At 46.2% G+C, this 19,420-nt stretch overlaps 1 protein-coding gene across 2 annotated transcripts in view; it reads right to left on the reverse strand.

Moving 5' to 3' along the window:
• Positions 1 to 10,307: 10,307 nt before the first annotated feature.
• Positions 10,308 to 19,420, reverse strand: part of LOC128753630 (regulatory-associated protein of mTOR-like) — a 126,957-nt gene continuing 117,844 nt past the window's right edge. For both annotated transcript variants that reach the window (XM_053855481.1, XM_053855480.1), the window contains exons 31-36: positions 14,667 to 14,773; positions 14,076 to 14,203; positions 12,636 to 12,722; positions 12,440 to 12,556; positions 12,225 to 12,354; positions 10,308 to 11,581 (exon numbers count right to left, since the gene is read on the reverse strand). In XM_053855481.1, the coding sequence (XP_053711456.1) occupies positions 11,513 to 11,581; positions 12,225 to 12,354; positions 12,440 to 12,556; positions 12,636 to 12,722; positions 14,076 to 14,203; positions 14,667 to 14,773 (638 nt within the window). In that variant the 3' untranslated portion in view covers positions 10,308 to 11,512. The remainder of the gene's footprint in view (positions 11,582 to 12,224; positions 12,355 to 12,439; positions 12,557 to 12,635; positions 12,723 to 14,075; positions 14,204 to 14,666; positions 14,774 to 19,420) is intronic.

Raw genomic sequence — 19,420 nt, forward strand, 5'->3', positions numbered from 1 at the left:
GCCCACTTTGTGCATTACCATATTTGGTCGGGTTACGCACCGCCCACTTTGTTCATTTCGATATTTGGTTGTGTGACCCGCCGCCCACTTTGTTCATTACCATATTTGGTCGTGTGTGACGCGCCGGCCACTTTGCCGGCCACTTTGCTCATTACCATATTAGGTCGTCTGACGCGCCGCCCACTTTGTTCATTACCATATTTGGTCGTGTGACGCACCGCCCACTTTGTTCATTACCATATTTCGTCCCGTGACGCGGCGCCCACTTTGTTCATTACCATATTTGGTTGCGTGACGCGCCGCCCACTTTGCTCATTACCATATTTGGTCACGTGACGTGCCGCCCACTTTGCTCATCACCATATTTGGTCGCGTGACGCGCCGCCCACTTTGTTCATTTCCATATTTGGTTGTGTGACGCGCCGCCCACTTTGTTCATTACCATTTTTCGTCCCGTGACGCGCCGCCCACTTTGCTCATTACCATATTTGGTCGTGTGTGACGCGCCGCCCACTTTGTTCATTACCATATTTGGTCGGGTTACGCGCCGCCCACTTTGTTCATTTCCATATTTGGTCGTGTTACGCGCCGCCCACTTTATTCATTACCATTTTTCGTCCCGTGACGCGCCGCCCACTTTGCTCATTACCATATTTGGTCGTGTGTGACACGCCGCCCACTTTGTTCATTACCATATTTGGTCACGTGACGCGCCGCCAACTTTGTTCATTACCATATTTGGTAACGTTCTGCGCCGCACACTTTGTTCATTACCATATTTGGTCGCGTGACGCGCCGCCCACTTTGTTCATTACTATATTTCGTCCCGTGACGCGCCGCCCACTTTGCTCATTACCATATTTGGTCGTGTGTAACGCGCCGCCCACTTTGCCGGCCACTTTGCTGGCCACTTTGCTCATTACCATATTAGGTCGCCTGACGCGCCGCCCACTTTGTTCATTACCATATTTGGTCGTGAGACGCACCGCCCACTTTGTTCATTACCGTATTTGGTTGCGTGACGCGCCGCCCACTTTGTTCATCACCATATTTGGTCGCGTGACGCGCCGCCCACTTTGTTCATCACCATATTTGGTCGCGTGACGCGCCGCCCACCTTGTTCATCACCATATTTGGTCGCGTGACGCGCCGCCCACTTTGTTCATTACCATATTTGGTCACGTGACGCGCCGCCCACTTTGTTCATCACCATGTTTGGTCGCGTGACGCGCCGCCCATTTTGTTCATTACCATATTTGGTCGGGTTACGCGCCGCCCACTTTGTTCATTTCCATATTTGGTTGTGTGACGCGCCGCCCACTTTGTTCATTACCATTTTTCGTCCCGTGACGCGCCGCCCACTTTGCTCATTACCATATTTGGTCGTGTGTGACGCGCCGCCCACTTTGTTCATTACCATATCTGGTCGGGTTACGCGCCGCCCACTTTGTTCATTTCCATATTTGGTCGTGTTACGCGCCGCCCACTTTGTTCATTACCATTTTTCGTCCCGTGACGCGCCGCCCACTTTGCTCATTACCATATTTGGTCGTGTGTGACGCGCCGGCCACTTTGCTCATTACCATATTAGGTTGCCTGACGCGCCGCCCACTTTGTTCATTACTATATTTGGTCGGGTTACGCGCCGCCCACTTTGTTCATTTCGATATTTGGTTGTGTGACGCGCCGCCCACTTTGTTCATTACCATATTTGGTCGCGTGACGCGCCGCCCACTTTGTTCATTACCATATTTGGTCGCGTGACGCGCCGCCCACTTTGTTCATTACCATATTTGGTCACGTGACGCGCCGCCAACTTTGCTAATTACCATATTTGGTAACGTTCTGCGCCGCACACTTTGTTCATTACCATATTTGGTTGCGTGACGCGCCGCCCACTTTGCTAATTACCATATTTGGTCGCGTGACGTACCGCCCACTTTGTTCATTACCATATTTGGTCGCGTGACGCACTGCCCACTTTGCTCATCACCATATTTGGTCGCGTGACGCGCCGCCCACTTTGCTCATTACCATATTTGGTCACGTGACGCGCTGCCCACTTTGCTCATCACCATATTTGGTCGCGTGACGCGCCGCCCACTTTGCTCATTACCATATTTGGTCACGTGACGCGCCGCCCACTTTGTTCATTACCATATTTCGTCCCATGACGCGCCGCCCACTTTGCTCATTACCATATTTGGTCGTGTGTGACGCGCCGCCCACTTTGTTCATTACCATATTTCGTCCCGTGACGCGCCGCCCACTTTGCTCATTGCCATATTTGGTCGTGTGTAACGCGCCGCCCACTTTGCCGGCCACTTTGCTCATTACCACATTAGGTTGCCTGACGCGCCGCCCACTTTGTGCATTACCATATTTGGTCGGGTTACGCACCGCCCACTTTGTTCATTTCGATATTTGGTTGTGTGACCCGCCGCCCACTTTGTTCATTACCATATTTGGTCGTGTGTGACGCGCCGGCCACTTTGCCGGCCACTTTGCTCATTACCATATTAGGTCGCCTGACGCGCCGCCCACTTTGTTCATTACCATATTTGGTCGTGTGACGCACCGCCCACTTTGTTCATTACCATATTTCGTCCCGTGACGCGGCGCCCACTTTGTTCATTACCATATTTGGTTGCGTGACGCGCCGCCCACTTTGCTCATTACCATATTTGGTCACGTGACGTGCCGCCCACTTTGCTCATCACCATATTTGGTCGCGTGACGCGCCGCCCACTTTGTTCATTTCCATATTTGGTTGTGTGACGCGCCGCCCACTTTGTTCATTACCATTTTTCGTCCCGTGACGCGCCGCCCACTTTGCTCATTACCATATTTGGTCGTGTGTGACGCGCCGCCCACTTTGTTCATTACCATATTTGGTCGGGTTACGCGCCGCCCACTTTGTTCATTTCCATATTTGGTCGTGTTACGCGCCGCCCACTTTATTCATTACCATTTTTCGTCCCGTGACGCGCCGCCCACTTTGCTCATTACCATATTTGGTCGTGTGTGACACGCCGCCCACTTTGTTCATTACCATATTTGGTCACGTGACGCGCCGCCAACTTTGTTCATTACCATATTTGGTAACGTTCTGCGCCGCACACTTTGTTCATTACCATATTTGGTCGCGTGACGCGCCGCCCACTTTGTTCATTACTATATTTCGTCCCGTGACGCGCCGCCCACTTTGCTCATTACCATATTTGGTCGTGTGTAACGCGCCGCCCACTTTGCCGGCCACTTTGCTGGCCACTTTGCTCATTACCATATTAGGTCGCCTGACGCGCCGCCCACTTTGTTCATTACCATATTTGGTCGTGAGACGCACCGCCCACTTTGTTCATTACCGTATTTGGTTGCGTGACGCGCCGCCCACTTTGTTCATCACCATATTTGGTCGCGTGACGCGCCGCCCACTTTGTTCATCACCATATTTGGTCGCGTGACGCGCCGCCCACCTTGTTCATCACCATATTTGGTCGCGTGACGCGCCGCCCACTTTGTTCATTACCATATTTGGTCACGTGACGCGCCGCCCACTTTGTTCATCACCATGTTTGGTCGCGTGACGCGCCGCCCATTTTGTTCATTACCATATTTGGTCGGGTTACGCGCCGCCCACTTTGTTCATTTCCATATTTGGTTGTGTGACGCGCCGCCCACTTTGTTCATTACCATTTTTCGTCCCGTGACGCGCCGCCCACTTTGCTCATTACCATATTTGGTCGTGTGTGACGCGCCGCCCACTTTGTTCATTACCATATCTGGTCGGGTTACGCGCCGCCCACTTTGTTCATTTCCATATTTGGTCGTGTTACGCGCCGCCCACTTTGTTCATTACCATTTTTCGTCCCGTGACGCGCCGCCCACTTTGCTCATTACCATATTTGGTCGTGTGTGACGCGCCGGCCACTTTGCTCATTACCATATTAGGTTGCCTGACGCGCCGCCCACTTTGTTCATTACTATATTTGGTCGGGTTACGCGCCGCCCACTTTGTTCATTTCGATATTTGGTTGTGTGACGCGCCGCCCACTTTGTTCATTACCATATTTGGTCGCGTGACGCGCCGCCCACTTTGTTCATTACCATATTTGGTCGCGTGACGCGCCGCCCACTTTGTTCATTACCATATTTGGTCACGTGACGCGCCGCCAACTTTGCTAATTACCATATTTGGTAACGTTCTGCGCCGCACACTTTGTTCATTACCATATTTGGTTGCGTGACGCGCCGCCCACTTTGCTAATTACCATATTTGGTCGCGTGACGTACCGCCCACTTTGTTCATTACCATATTTGGTCGCGTGACGCACTGCCCACTTTGCTCATCACCATATTTGGTCGCGTGACGCGCCGCCCACTTTGCTCATTACCATATTTGGTCACGTGACGCGCTGCCCACTTTGCTCATCACCATATTTGGTCGCGTGACGCGCCGCCCACTTTGCTCATTACCATATTTGGTCACGTGACGCGCCGCCCACTTTGTTCATTACCATATTTCGTCCCATGACGCGCCGCCCACTTTGCTCATTACCATATTTGGTCGTGTGTGACGCGCCGCCCACTTTGTTCATTACCATATTTCGTCCCGTGACGCGCCGCCCACTTTGCTCATTGCCATATTTGGTCGTGTGTAACGCGCCGCCCACTTTGCCGGCCACTTTGCTCATTACCACATTAGGTCGCCTGACGCGCCGCCCACTTTGTTCATTGCCATATTTGGTCGTGTGACGCACCGCCCACTTTGCTCATCACCATATTTGGTCGCGTGACGCACCGCCCACTTTGTTCATTACCATATTTGGTCGCGTGACGCGCCGCCCACTTTGCTCATTACCATATTTGTTGCGTGACGCGCCGCCCACTTTGCTCATTACCATATTTGGTCGGGTGACGCGCGGCCCAATTTGTTCATTACCATATTTGGTCGTGTGACGCGCCGCCCACTTTGCCGCCCACTTTGCCGCCCACTTTGCCGCCCACTTTGTTCATTTCCATATTTGGTCGTGTGAGGCGTGGCCCACTTTGTTCATTTCCATATTTCGTTATGTAATGCGCCGCCCTCTTTGCTCATTACCATATTTGGTCGTGTAACACGCCGCTAACTTTGCCGCCCACTTTGCCACCCACTTTGCTCATTACCATATTTGGTCACGTGACGCGCCGCCCACTTTGCTCATTTCCATATCTGGTTGCGTGCCGCGCCGCCCACTTTGCTCATTACCATATTTGGTCGCGTGACGCGCCGCCCACATTGTTCATTTCAATATTTGGTTGCGTGATGCGCCGCCCACTTTGCTCATTAACATATTTGGTCATGTAACCCGCCGCTAACTTTGCTGCCCACTTTGCCACCCACTTTGCTCATAACCATATTTGGTCGCGGAACGTGCCGCCCACTTTGCTCATTACCATATTTGGTTGTGTGATGCGTCGCCCCTCAGGAAGTGTGCAATATCAAAGTTTCCATTGGAGCACTGGAAACTTTGCCGTCTCCACAGTGAATGGGTTCTCGGCAGCCATCTATGTGGGACACCAGGCCCTGGGTCGTTTCTCTGTGAGAATCAAGAGTCCGATCATCAAGAGGTTTCTGCTTGGTGCCAGACAGGTCTGGCCTCCTGTAAGGAGCCTAACTCAGAGATGGTATTTGCAGGTGGTCCTAGAAGGCCTGAGTCTTCAGACGGTACTGCTCTTAGCTTTGGAGACAGCTAGGAGAAGGGACAGAAGGGAGATTGGTTTCTTCCCAGCGGCTGGCACACTCGGTGTGCTCAGCCATGAAGAAGGCGTATGAGGCCACAGGAGCTGGAGTCCCGGAGGGCTTCAGGACACACTCCCCAAGTGCCATTTCCCTTTCGGCGGCACTGTTTGGTGGCGCTTCCATGGAGGACATCTGCCAGGCGGTGCCCTGGTCATCTGCGTTGACCTTCGCTCGGACCTACTTGGAGGACATGGTGGACACCTCAGTTGCCCATACTGTCCTTTCCAGAGGTGCATCTTCGTCCTCGGCAGAGCTGGTAGGACGTCAACCACTTGGCTCCTGAGGTATGGTCTAGTTTATTTCTTAGGCCATGCTGGGAGGGAACTGAAAGCACATATGACATAGAAATCCTGGTTCCCTAATATAGCTGCAGTTCTATGAATATGTGTGGAGCCCTCTCACTGGCTGCCCAGCAGGCCTGTCTTCGGCGGCTGAGTTCCAAAAGGAGCCGAGCAGCGGAAGACGAGGGGGTGTTATACGTGGGGGGTGGTGCCTTCCTGGCGGGGAGCCAATCAGTTGAAGTCTCAGGCCGAGGCCAGTGCCTCGATGTGGAGATAACAAGAATGCAGCAACAAACCTTGAGCATCTGTGAGATGCTCAGTCTGCACTCTGTTAACAATAATTTTTCCATCACAAATTGAGGGGTGACAGTTCATTCAGCCAGAAGTATAGCTACACCCGAGGAAGACCATAGTCACAAAACTTCAAGACAAGATCAAACCACCAGGTGGGAGTCCGTCTCTGGCTTGAAGCACCTAGTGTCTCCAGGTACTGTATATATTGGGCTTTAAATGGACAGACGTTTCACTCAAGGTGTGTGTACAACTCAAGTGCAGGGCCAAATGAGGCCCTACACAATTTTGTAGATATACAGTTAAATCATGTTTTATTTGATTAATATTTTTCCACTGAAGCTGGCACATCTAAATGCCACAAACACACGCACACACACAGACTGTATAATAATATACATGTGAACCAGGTGCTAGCAAGCTCAAGGGTCCACATCGCACTTGGTGCAGGGCTGTACGTAATACATGTCTGAGAGAATGAGCCTTTGTTTTACAAAACATGCTTAGAAATGTCCGAAACATGCCAAGACAGACTAACCACTGTCAACCCCAATGCAATGTCACATTGTGTATGAGTCATTCACTGAGGATTCTGACAGGAGAGAACTTTACAAAGTACAAACGTCATGATGTGGGGCTTACTGCGTCATGAAAAGGTATTCATGAGTCAGGAAAGCAGGGTGCGTTCCCTTTAAATGTTTTTTTAAATATTTTATTTTACACTTCTGTTACAAAATATGTTTGATATAAAGAATAAAGTAATCAAACTATTTTAGAGTAATTGGTTTCTTCATTACGTTTGTGGACGCACTGTGCATTTCTGCCATTGTGAGGAGAGTAGAAATGATATATTCATCAGGAGTGGCCTAAAGCAATGATATAAAGAAAACTGTCCATTCTGTTTGTTCATGTGTCTCTGATGTGCACATCCCAGGATCGCCACCGAGTGTCGCCAATGGACCGCTGGATACCAAGTTGGTGAGTGAACATTCTCATGTACGGTGCCTGAAGAAGTGTTTGCCCTCTAACTAATGTTTTGTTTTGTTTTGTTTCTTCTTTTCATATCACTCACAGAGAAAGTTTCAAACAGTCAAACCAATTTTAATATCACTCACAGAGAACCCAAGGAAATACTCATTTAAAATGCACAAAAAATCCCAAACCATCTGACCTCATGTGAGAAAGTAATTTCTAAAAACGGGTCGGGCCACCCCTGGTAGCAATAACAAAAATCACAGCGTTTCATGTTCCACCGGGCACCTTCCGAAAAGTTCCGTTTTTGGCTCGTCAGTCCACAGAATGAATTCACCAAACGTCTTGAGAATCATCAAGATGGTTTTTAGCTAAAGTGAGACGAGCCTTGTGTTCTTTGCTGACAGCAAGGGTTTTTGCCTGAGAATTCTCCCATGGACGCCACTTTTGGCCAGTGTCTGTCTCATGGTAGAGTCATGAACACTGCCCTTAACCGATGCCAGTCAGGCCTGCAGTTCTTTTGTCAGCTCCTGGATGAGTCGTCGTCGCACTCGCACTCTCGCACTCGCACTTGGAGTTATTTCAGTCGGTCAACCACCACAAGGTTTGCCACGCTGCCCCGTTTTCTCCATTTGTGGATCATAGCTCTGACTGTGGTTTGCTGAGCCCCAAACACTTGGAAATGTCTTTGTAACCTTTTCCAGATGGATGGAATTCAATCGCTTTTTTTCCTCATTTCTTCTTGAATTTCTTTGGATTGTGGCATGGTGCGTTGGTTCTTGAGATCTTGTAGCCTACTTTCTCGGACATGATCTATTTAAGTGATTTCATGACTGAACAAGTATGTTGGCAAGTTATTTTGTGATTTACTTAGTTACTTTTTTCCACAAAGAGCCAGATGGGATTGTAATTTTTCCCTACTTGCTAAATAAAATCATAATTTAGAAAATGCATTTTGTATTTCCCTGGGTTGACTCTGACTGATATCAAAATTGGGTCAATCATTTCCTTCTTTTGTGCGATTAATATGCAAAGAAACAGGTTTCAAATACCTTTTCACTGCACCGTGTCTAAGGGCGCATCAACGGAGAGGCACCCACAAGATGGCGCCAAAGGGCGCCGCCATAGCTCTCTCCGCATCCTCGAGATGTGTGTGACCTAAAACCACACGGCACCAGGTTATAAAACTATTTTGCATGCTGACAGCATCCAGACCAAAAATATATAGGGTTAAAAGACAGAGAGACATAATGGTGTCAAAATATTCTTTTAGCTGCATGATGATTTATGATGTTTGCAAATTAGGCTAACTTTAGCATTTTTTGCTTTTATTCTTTTCTTATTCGATTTTCTGATTATTAACCATTTTAATTGTTGCATATAAAGTAGATGAGAAATGAACATGGAGATGTGCGGTACCACGTGTCCACCATCTTCGCTGGCATATTCAAGAATTGAACATTGGGTCTGAGAGAGTAACCTCCAACTTGACAGCTGATGCCATTACGAAGGTCTACAGTTTCAGGGCTATCTGGATGACACCAACCCGTCCAGAGCTTAGGATCCATCGTGGTACTGGTGTACACAAAAAGTCGACCACACCTGTACAAGTTGGCTCTCCAATTACTTTGCAGACCTGCGTCATTGGTCCCTTCTGACTTTTTTTTGTTAATTATTTTTAAATTTGTTAATTGTTTTTTTTCCCCTCTGTTTTTTGAGAATCTGCGTGGACCCGATTTGGTTTACAAACTTGTATAACTGAAGGAAAATCAATTATCTCTTCACGAGTGTCTTGACTATTTGAATTCAGCAGATGGCGCCATTACGAAAATCACAAGATAAGTCGCGGTCGATTTATTGAGGGACGAAACTCCCCAGGTGTTGAACGCATGAAGACTATCTTCACACTGCCACAGAGGAATTACGAGGAAGAATCAGGAGCACTCACCTTGTGTTAGTAGCCTGGCACCGAGGGTGCGCCAAGACGCAGGGCTCTGGTAGGGGCCACAGGACATTGATGTAGAGCTGCAGACATGACTCAGAATCAGAATCAAATTTATTGCCATGGTCAGTGGGGATCCCACCAGCTAGGAAAGTGTTTTGGAATAAAGTGCTGAGAGAAAATAAAATAAAATAAAATAAACAACAAGGCTGTTCACGAATTCAACAGTCTGACGGCCGAGGGGAAGAAGCTGTTCCTGTGACGGGAGATTTTGGTCTGGATGGACCGTAGCCTCCTGCCAGAGGGAAGATGGACAAACAGTCCTGGAGCAGGGTGAGAAGAGTCGGCTCTGATCCCACCTGCACGTCTCTGGGTCCTGGAGATATACAGGTCCTGAAGAGGTGGCTGCTGGCTGCAACCAATCACCTTCTCTGCAGAACGCACGATGCCGAGGAAAACAAAGGTTTAAAAAAAAAAAATTCCGCTAATCCACTCAGCATATTTTCACAATTCGACAATCAACAGACAAGGGGCAAAAAAAGCAAACCCTGTTCTCAATTTTGAACCAAATTGATCACACTGCAGTTTTCTGTCATTTAAAGAGGTACTACACAGCCATTTTTCATATCTAAAGTCTCAAAGAATTGCTTTCTTGTCATCTTCTATTTAATCTCCGATGCCAGGGTTCTGATATCTTAAGTTTAATTCAAGACTTTATTGCCATTTCAAGTTGATTTAAAGACCAACTCGACAATAAAACAAAATACCAACCACGTCACCGTTTTGTTTATTAAAATAATTTTTAATACATGAATGTTGGCAAATATTTTGAAATTCAACACAAGCCTAAAAACTTTTATGTTCACATTTTTAATACTTTTGAATTTGATTTAAGACATTTTAATGCCTACTAAGGCCTTGTTTTTGGATTCATTAATTGAATTCTTCTTTTAAGACTTTTTAAGGATCCACACGGATCCTGTATACATTTATTAATGCAACAAACAATTTTAGATGCAAACAAGAGCAAAAACAAATGTGGTGTTATATTTGGTTTATTTTGTTAACGCTCCACCAGGTGTCTTTTCTAACGTGACGTCACAGACAGTACCCTCTCCTACTTTGCTGAACTACATCTCGAGTCTAAAAATCTTAAAACTAGACAGTCAGAGACGACAGCGCGATGCAAGGCCTGGGCTGTTGCCAGGCCGACTGTCAAGCGATCCACTTCAGTGATGCAGACGTGTGTGTGTCGGTGTGTGTGCGTTGCAGAATTTAAAACCATAAAATTGCCAGAAATAACAAAACAGAAAAGAACAAGTTCAAACATATAAGAAACTGTGTGGAAGAGGCACATCTCTGAGACTGACTGTTGAATTACAATGGGATGACAGACAGATACCTGAGCACGTGGCAAAGAAACAGCGCATGCAGAAAGAAGGTCTGGCAATAAAACCTACTTAAAACTCAGGGCAGAAAGTAACTAAAAGTTCACTTGGCAGGAGGTGTGGCAGCATCGCCAAGCACTGAAGCACTGGACTGCGCATGACGTCATGAGTCGGTGTTGAGCTGTGGCCAGTTGAGAGGGACCAAATGTCCAGTCAGGATGTGTGACAGTTATTGCTTCTCTAACCAGGTGAGCAGGACCTGACGGGAGCGAGGCACAGCACTAAAGTGATTCCTTTCTCTTGTTAGCGAAAACATGTGCAGAGGTGACCCCTTCTCAGCAGCCGTAAGGGGTTGTGGGATAGCAACATGGCACATATATGGCAAAGCAAAGTGGACTCAGTCACAGTCTCTGGGTCCACACAAGGTCCTGTGGTCATCAGCGTAGAGGACAAAAGGTCACTGCCCTGAGGGCGTCTGTACATCTCCCAGCACTGCAGGCAGAACGCCAGAGTGAGTCTCAGGGAACAACTCTGCAGTGGATGGAGGAGGTGGGTGTCCATTGAAGTGCAGGTGACACGTCTTCAAAAAAAAAAACCTTTCATCATCAGCATTTTTACAGCGTCCTCAGTGCTGCCCAGATACAATCATCCGCCTCAGAGAAACAAGGAGAATACCAATAATAGAACACACATCTATATATGTATATCTTGTCGTTTGTAGCGGTTTCGTCAGCAGCCATCACAAGAACATTCAGGGTTGTAATTGCATATGTACAATATAATTTACAAGCCGGCACAGAGCGTTCCGGGGTAGAAGTCAAGTGTGGTGATGGGGAGTCGGGGTGATGCTGGTGTGTTATCTGAGCCGCTTCTCTGCCGAGTAGATGGACATGTAGTAGTCATTGCTGCCCACTGCCAAGTGAGGCTGAAGGAGGAGAGAAGACAGTGATGAGAGAAACATGCCGGAATCCAATATGGCTACTTTAGAATCAGTGATGCCCTGATGATCGATGCCTCCAGGCATGAACAGCGTTCAGGAAGTCAGCAAGTTGTTGAACACGATACATTTTAAAGGTCAAAGCTTTCACTCCGTGAATGCATTCACATTATGCTCTGTTTCTTATGTTTCTTATTCTGCATGAATGAATGTATTGACAAAAATATAGCACTCAAAAATACTGCATGAACTCTTTGAATTTCAGACGTGAGCACGGCAGCGCCCCGGGGTGCCTTCCTTGGCACGGACATCTACTGTATTATTCAGTTTCAGTGTGAGGCTTCATGTCCACCTGAGGCCACCGTAGTTGGTAGAAGCTACTGGAGGTGTGCTGAGGAGTTCAGGGAACATTTGCAGCTCCCTCCAGGACATCAAAAGCTTATTGTTTGCAGTCTTTCTTTACTTTCTGTTATGAGGAGGGGGCCTCCTGTGTAAACCAGGTGACCAGATAAAAGAAACATTTCATCGCCATGCTAGCTTTATCCATCTGGAACTACAGTACATAATGTTTGTGTCAAACGTAGACGTTCAACATCTTAACCGTTTTAAAATGGAGGGAGAGACAAGTTACCCAGTAAGGATGGAAGGCTAAACAGCTGATGGCCCCAATCCTTTGGCCCATGAATCCATCGTAATACTTTATGTTGCTGATGATGTCACCATTGGTGTTGTAAACTGCTATGAACTGGTTCATGGATCCACTGGCGGGAGAGACAGATAGGGAACACACAGTCACTCCAGAACAATATGGATGGTCTTTAAAAAAACTAGTACTGCATCACTGACCAAGCTAAGAGGTTCGCCTGCGGGTGGATGTCCAGGGCTGTCAGTCCCTTCACCGTCTGTAACACATTGGTGGAGTCGGGCGACCGCGGCTCGAAGAATCGCACGTCTCCATTAACACTGATGGACGACAGTGAGGTCAGTGCAAAATGAAGATGCATTCTGAAGATTTCAGCAGGAATGGAGGAACTGTACCGACCTGACACTGATTATGTTGCCGTCTGTCTCCTTCCGAAGGTGAGCTTTGACCACCCAGGCGCCGTGCTCCCGGTATGTCATCACGCGACTTTGGACAGATGACATCACATTTATTAGATGATGCCAAGAAATGGACGCAGAAAGTGTGATAAAGTGAAGTGGCCCATGTAAGCGTGCGCATGATGGAAGGGCAGCATCCTGTGAAACACTGAAAAAGACCACCTCTCTGGACAGCAGCCTGATGGCACTGCTCTGCATAGTGATGCGGGTTATTATTGAAAACCATGGGGTGGTTACAAAAACTCAGCTTAAGCACTGCACAGCCATGACACAAGAAGGGATGCTGAACGCTGAGAAAGGCGGTACATGATAGCATCTTCGCTGAACAAAGCAGCACCTGGGACACTGAACAACTGATTGTCGCGTCTCCCCTATCTAATAAAAGAAGCCGGCAGGGGGTAGAAGCCAACAATATAATAAAACAATAATGTAACTGTACATATACCTCCTCCAGCAACATCAATCTGTGATAAGTCAACGAAGGAGCAGGATTACTGCACACCTAAAGAGCTCAAAGCTCAACCACCTGCGGACCAAGCTGTCAATGAAAACCAGGAGCGTCGATCACGCTCCATTCCACGCTGACTGCACTGACTTCCACTATATGAAGGACAGGTTCAACATTCCAGACAAAAGGATCTGGAGAATTCAATTCAAAGAGAAGTAGGTAGTTGTAGTTTCCCTCAGCAGTCTAGTTAACTGAATCTTTGAGGCACCTCTTTATCAGATTTGTATATTTGAGTTCTAAATGTATTCTTCTCATTCATTCTGCGCATAATTATGTTTTATATGGACAGAAAAAGTATTTTTTCGCTGGGATGAGTCAGAGTTGTAATTCCAATAAGTCGACACTAGGGAGCAGCATTTGAACAGGAATGACTCGAAGCTTTCTTAACGGTCATTGAGAACTGAAATAATATACTGATAATTCTTCAAACGCTACTCTTTCGTTCCCACAATACGTACTTATATAGTTGGAAGCACATAGGCTGGAGAAAAGGATAAATATGCCCAGCCCACACGTCCAGGAATAATATCATCCTCTAGCCCGAGAGGAAAACACCTAATGAACTTGACTAAAATATTTATAGGATCACTTCCTGCTGTAACGGCTTCATTTCCTCCTTAAGAGAATGTCATTAAAATAATATTTAACTAGGGGGGGGGGGTTATATCATGAGGCTCCATTAGAGGTGACGGCCACGAGGAACGCCCGGATGTATAGGTGATACATGTCGATAGGAGAGGTGAATAGTTTGAGCAATCTGATAATGCAACATTAGAAGAGGTCACCAACCTTAAATTCAACATCCAAAACTCACTGATAATGACAAGATCATGGGGTTCATGGTGAGACAACACAGATGGATGGAGGTGTTACCTTTCGTTGGGGGCCATCCTTCTGTCAAAAACACGAACTGATCCATCACCCAGACCAGCAACGATGAGCGAGCGCTGTGAGTCGCACGAGAGGCTGGTCACGCAACTGTCCGCTCCCGTCGGAATATCCTGGACGGGGAATGGTCATTATTTAGAGCAAATCCTAAATGAGCGTTGAACTTCAGTGTCAGAGTCAATTAGCTTGAATTGTAAAACAAGCTATCACATACTAAATACCCCGGATTGTTTTGGGCTTTCGGATGAGTACTGCTGTACTATTTAATGCAGCAGTGTTGGAAACTATCTGATGCCTTCCTTAAAGCAATTCTCAGTTCAGTCTCGTCTCTCCTCAGACAAGAACAGAACCCTTGAAGCGGGGATTTTTGGCTCAGTTATCGTGTCTTGACTCCTGATGAATATGGCACACCGCTTAACAGTGCCGGACTAAACTGGTCATTGGTATAGAAAAGCACAAGATGAGGTCATTGACGTTCAACATCGCTGAATAATCTCTCAGTGTGAACAGGGCTACACACCTATACTGGTCAAACTCAGACTGACATTATAGTAAGGACCAGATGCAGTGTCTTACCTGGACCTTCATCTCCCTGTCCGTGTCCCAGATTCGAATGACACGGACGTCACCTGATGTCATTAGGAGACCAGTGTCCTGTTCCCAGTCCACCACCATTCCTGCACCTGAGGAAGGCCAAACAAAAGTAAAATACACAGGTACAGTACAGAGTTACTTCCATTTCATTTGACAAAAACAAGCGAGCAAAACAGAAATCCATGAGCTCTGTGTGACATATGGCCTTGAAAGATGAAGTTCCTGAGCCAAGCCTGTACACAGTAAGTGAAATCACATTTTCTAAACTGCATAATTTATTACTGTACACACAGCTGCCAAAATACACCGAGCATGTGTTCGACCCCTTCAAACACAACGCAGACAATCTGTTAGCAGTCTCAGTGAAATCTATCCGCCACTCGCAGCAGCTCAAGTGATGGATAGATGCAAGAACTTTTTCACATTGATATGGATCAAGAATCCCCGACTCTCCAGCTCCATCAATTAAATACTTTTACATAAAGTGGTGGTTCAGTCTTTCTTTTGACATATGCGTGAACAACAGCACAATATTGCATCGTGAGTGGGACGTCAAGTTACGGTGTGACCATAGGGGTGGCGCCGTCAGCACATTCTGCACGGCATCAGTCAAATAGCATTTGGATGAGAGAGTGGAGGCACCGAGAATTTTTCGTATGTCGACAGTCGTGACAAGAATCAAGCTCTAGCTGGCTCAGTGACACAAAAAGGAAGAGAAGAAGTGCCGTGTTTCATACAATTCAGGGGAGGCTTCAAAAATGGATTCATTTTGTTGGAACCATGGTACCGAACATAGATGTAGTACGAGCAACTTATTTTATATCATCAATATGTAATTTAATGGGTTTTTGAAACAAAGTACCTGAGGCTCGCAACATGCTGTGCAGGAACCCCCAAGCTCTGTGCATATAGGACACTTAAGTTCCTGCAACATCTTGATCCAGAGGATACTACATACTCTGCCACACTCACATTTTACATTATGTTAGATTATGTCCTTTGAGATAACATGCTCAATGATGTATGTGAATGGCCAGCCATGATGCTCACCAGTGAAACATCTATCTCGATGGGTTGAGGAGCCAATTGAGGTTCCTGTGCTGACTCACTACCCGAAAGAATTAGGAAAGTGATGGAACCACATTCAATGCTCATTGTTGCATAAGTAAATGAGGCAGCATGGGTAGGACTTCAAAAGAACTGGGTCATTATAACAGGGTGTAAATTTGGTTCAGAGAACTGGTTAAGCTTAGACATGAGTTTTGGATGGTTACATTTATGGTGAGAAGCTGGGGAAAGCATTATAGCAATGAGTGGTCCCCATAAAGATGGTGTGACAAACATGTGTGTATCGCAACAAGTGTGGCAAATATTGGCTCAGTGGCACAAATGACGCATGAGAATGATGCATAATAATTTAGTAATAACTACTTTAAATGGTGACCCTGAATCCAGCCACAACAGATCTTCTTGCACCAGCAGCATCATGGACCAACACAGAGCCATTACACAAGTAAACAAGCATTGCCTCTTAGACTTGTGCTTCTATTCTCCCTCCGCAGAACCATCTGTTTCAAAGACTTTGGCTCTGCTGTGAGGAAAACCCAAGTCCCACGTGGCGATGTTAAATCCTCCTCTATGACGTCATTGCTCCCCGCCTTGGCACCACGCAGCAGATGAAATAGACGCGTGCAGGGAAGAAGCCCGCTGATGCGAGCACTCGCATGTGGGTACGTTTGATGCCTGTTCAATTCTGAGGCGATGAGAGGATAGAAGAGGCATTCCCTTTGAAGCAGTCGGCTCAGCGGCGAGGGAATGGGGGATCCAGAGGGTGTTGTGTGAGTGCTACTGCAGCTTCCGGAGCATTGAAGGGTTATTTACTACCTCAATAGTAATTTCTGTAAAACATTGAGTTGAAGTGATTGTCCATTTCAGACCATACTTCTCAGTGGTATTAGATCAATTAATATAAACGCTCTACTACAACATGGCCATTATTCAGTGTATCATGACATGTGGTTTAAGGGAAAAAGCCAAAATTAATGTGGGTTTTGCCAACAGATTTTGAGAACACTTGCACCTGTCATTTAGATGTGTGTTGTCTGTTTGTAAAGAGTGAACAGACTCAACATTGAACGGCGAGCATTTGACGGATGATGAAAAAGGCGATTAAGGCCCCCAGTGTAAGAAGGCCCCTCAGAAACTACAGTAAGTATCGACATCATCAAATTGGTGAAGCAGAATCACCACAACGTTTGCATCTAAGTGGAGGTGATCACTTGCTATCATTTGACTTGCTTGTGTGTACTTGTGTAGTTTGGAATCTTTTTTTTTTGTATATAATGGCACAGTGAAGGGAGAATTGGGAGGTGCCCAGGCACTGGCACGGCCAGGGATGAGGATGAGCGGTTTGGTTTCAAAGTGTCCACATGCAAGTGGCAGCGTTTTCAAAAATAGCGCGTGGAAATACGACTGGACATCCTAACACTTTTCAAGATATAGATGTTTCGGTCTGGACAGGGGTTTCATCCGCCACTTGGAAAGTGAGGCAGAGCAGTCAACCATGCTGATGTGCAGCATGTTCTCCACTCCTCTCCCATCATCTTTGGCAGAATGACTTCATTCAAACCAGATTGAAAGCATAATAGAACAAAACCAGTCTGATTCATCTTATCTGTTAGCTTGAATGATGGCCACTGCTATGTAAGGAAGAAACATAGTTGACCTTGTATATGCCATTGAAAATACAACTGCTAATGGTGTTATAAAGCATGACGAGGGAGAAAAATAAAAGGACGATGACTAAAGCTAAATGCTAATCGACTGCCAGGATTAGTGGGGGGAAAAAGCTATTAAAAGTGCGAAGCCTGAACAACTTAGCAGAGTGACAGTGAGAAGCACGTGTGCCAGTAGAAGAGAGACTCGAGAGACATCAAGAGCTCAAAAGCTGAGGATGCACAACATTTGTTTTTTTGAGCCAAACCAAAGATTATGCACCTCATGCTTCAAATGTCAATTTCCTTCCTTCCTATCCTTTTTTTCAACTGAAAAAGACAATATGACAAGTATGACAATCTTGCTCTGGTCTTGAGATTTTGATCAGTATCTATTTCTGTTTATGTAATGCATTGCATACGTCTCGGGGGGTGGACTGACCCAACCAAGTTAAGCAGAACAGTGAAATAGGTGAAGTGGTCAAGCCAATCTTACCTTGCCAGACAAATGCACATTAAAAAAAAAAAAAAGATGACTTTCTTCCTTTCTGTCATGGTGTTATGTGATGTAGTAGTTGGAAAGTCTTCCAACTTGTCACGAGTCATTTTAAAGTATAATTTGTACAGCGTAGTGGAAAGACGAAGCAAGAGTAACTGCTTTTCTCCAACAGTTACCAGAGTGTAACACCATTTTAACCAGGGTACAGTGAAGCACCCGACTTGCATCACAAAATAATAAATATAAATAAATACCATGAGGTCAAATAAATGCAGAACCAACTCCTGATGAAAGATGTTCAACATAGCTTCTCCAGGAACGTTTGACACGTCCTTTGATTCGACGAACGCTGTCAAGGTCTCAAACACAAAAAATCCCCTCCTCTTCTAAAACTCTTTAGAGGGATTACATGTCTGCTCCAACAAACTTGACCTTTGTTTTGCAGCCAGTGATCAGTCAGGTATGCTAGCACGTAAACAGTGAGTCCGAGTTGTCCCCATATACATCCAATACTGGAACATGGAACAAAGGATTGTGGGCATGTTCTTCCTTCCCCAGTAGAGTTCTCGATATAGATAGAACAAACCTAGGTTTTTTTCCTTGCTGCTCTGATTCCTCTCTAATAATGATATCAAAGCAGTAATGACATGGTTGGTATAATGACTTCTCCCATGACAGCCTCCAGTATGAAGAAAAAAACGCAGCACTTCCCCAGAAGTCAATGCAGATCATGGTCTAGCTCCAGTGCGCAGACCTCACTCTAATTTCATCTATATTTATCTTTTTTCATTAATATTATTGTTGCACGCCTCCCCTCTGGAGAACAAGCCTTCTCTGAATTCTTATTCTGCACCATTATCTGCAGTGATTGACTCACTCTCCCACCAAGTAAAGCTCATTAAACCCATGTAGCAGCTTTCCTGCTTCTTCTATCCCTCCCTCTCCCTCTTCCTGTTTGCTCCTTTAGGACTCCACTTAGAGAACTTCATTACCACGGATTACCATGGAATATCAACGGCTCATAAATAGAATGAGTCTTTGTTTACGAAAGAACGCTGACCAATGCACATTTCACGAATACCATGTTGACGTAATAGAATCGGAACCTTAATTTTTAACAAACCCCAAATTGGTCATTTTTACAGGAGACCAGTGACAAAAACATTTCCTAGTCATAATTGGGTGATGTTTCTGGGCCATTGCAAACTCAGGACTCGCCACGGACAACCAGCAACTGCCCCAACATGATTCTGGCGGGGAATCTATGGGCTGTTGTGAGACACAAGATTAGAGACACCAGACCCAACAACTCAAAGAAACCTGGGCTCAAACCACACCAACCAGAAATGCTTATCAGAAGTCAGGAAGAGATCACCAGGCTGTGGAAGGGCACATATGGATGAACAACAACTGACACTAACCACATGGCACCTTATGGGATTGAGGAAAAGACCATTTGGAAAACACTCCACATGTTACTAACATACTACTATTACATAGCTTTGGGAAGTGATTAAGTAGTT

This window comes from Synchiropus splendidus, chromosome 2 (genome assembly GCF_027744825.2).
Source record: "Synchiropus splendidus isolate RoL2022-P1 chromosome 2, RoL_Sspl_1.0, whole genome shotgun sequence".
NCBI classification, from domain to species: Eukaryota; Metazoa; Chordata; class Actinopteri; order Syngnathiformes; family Callionymidae; genus Synchiropus; species Synchiropus splendidus.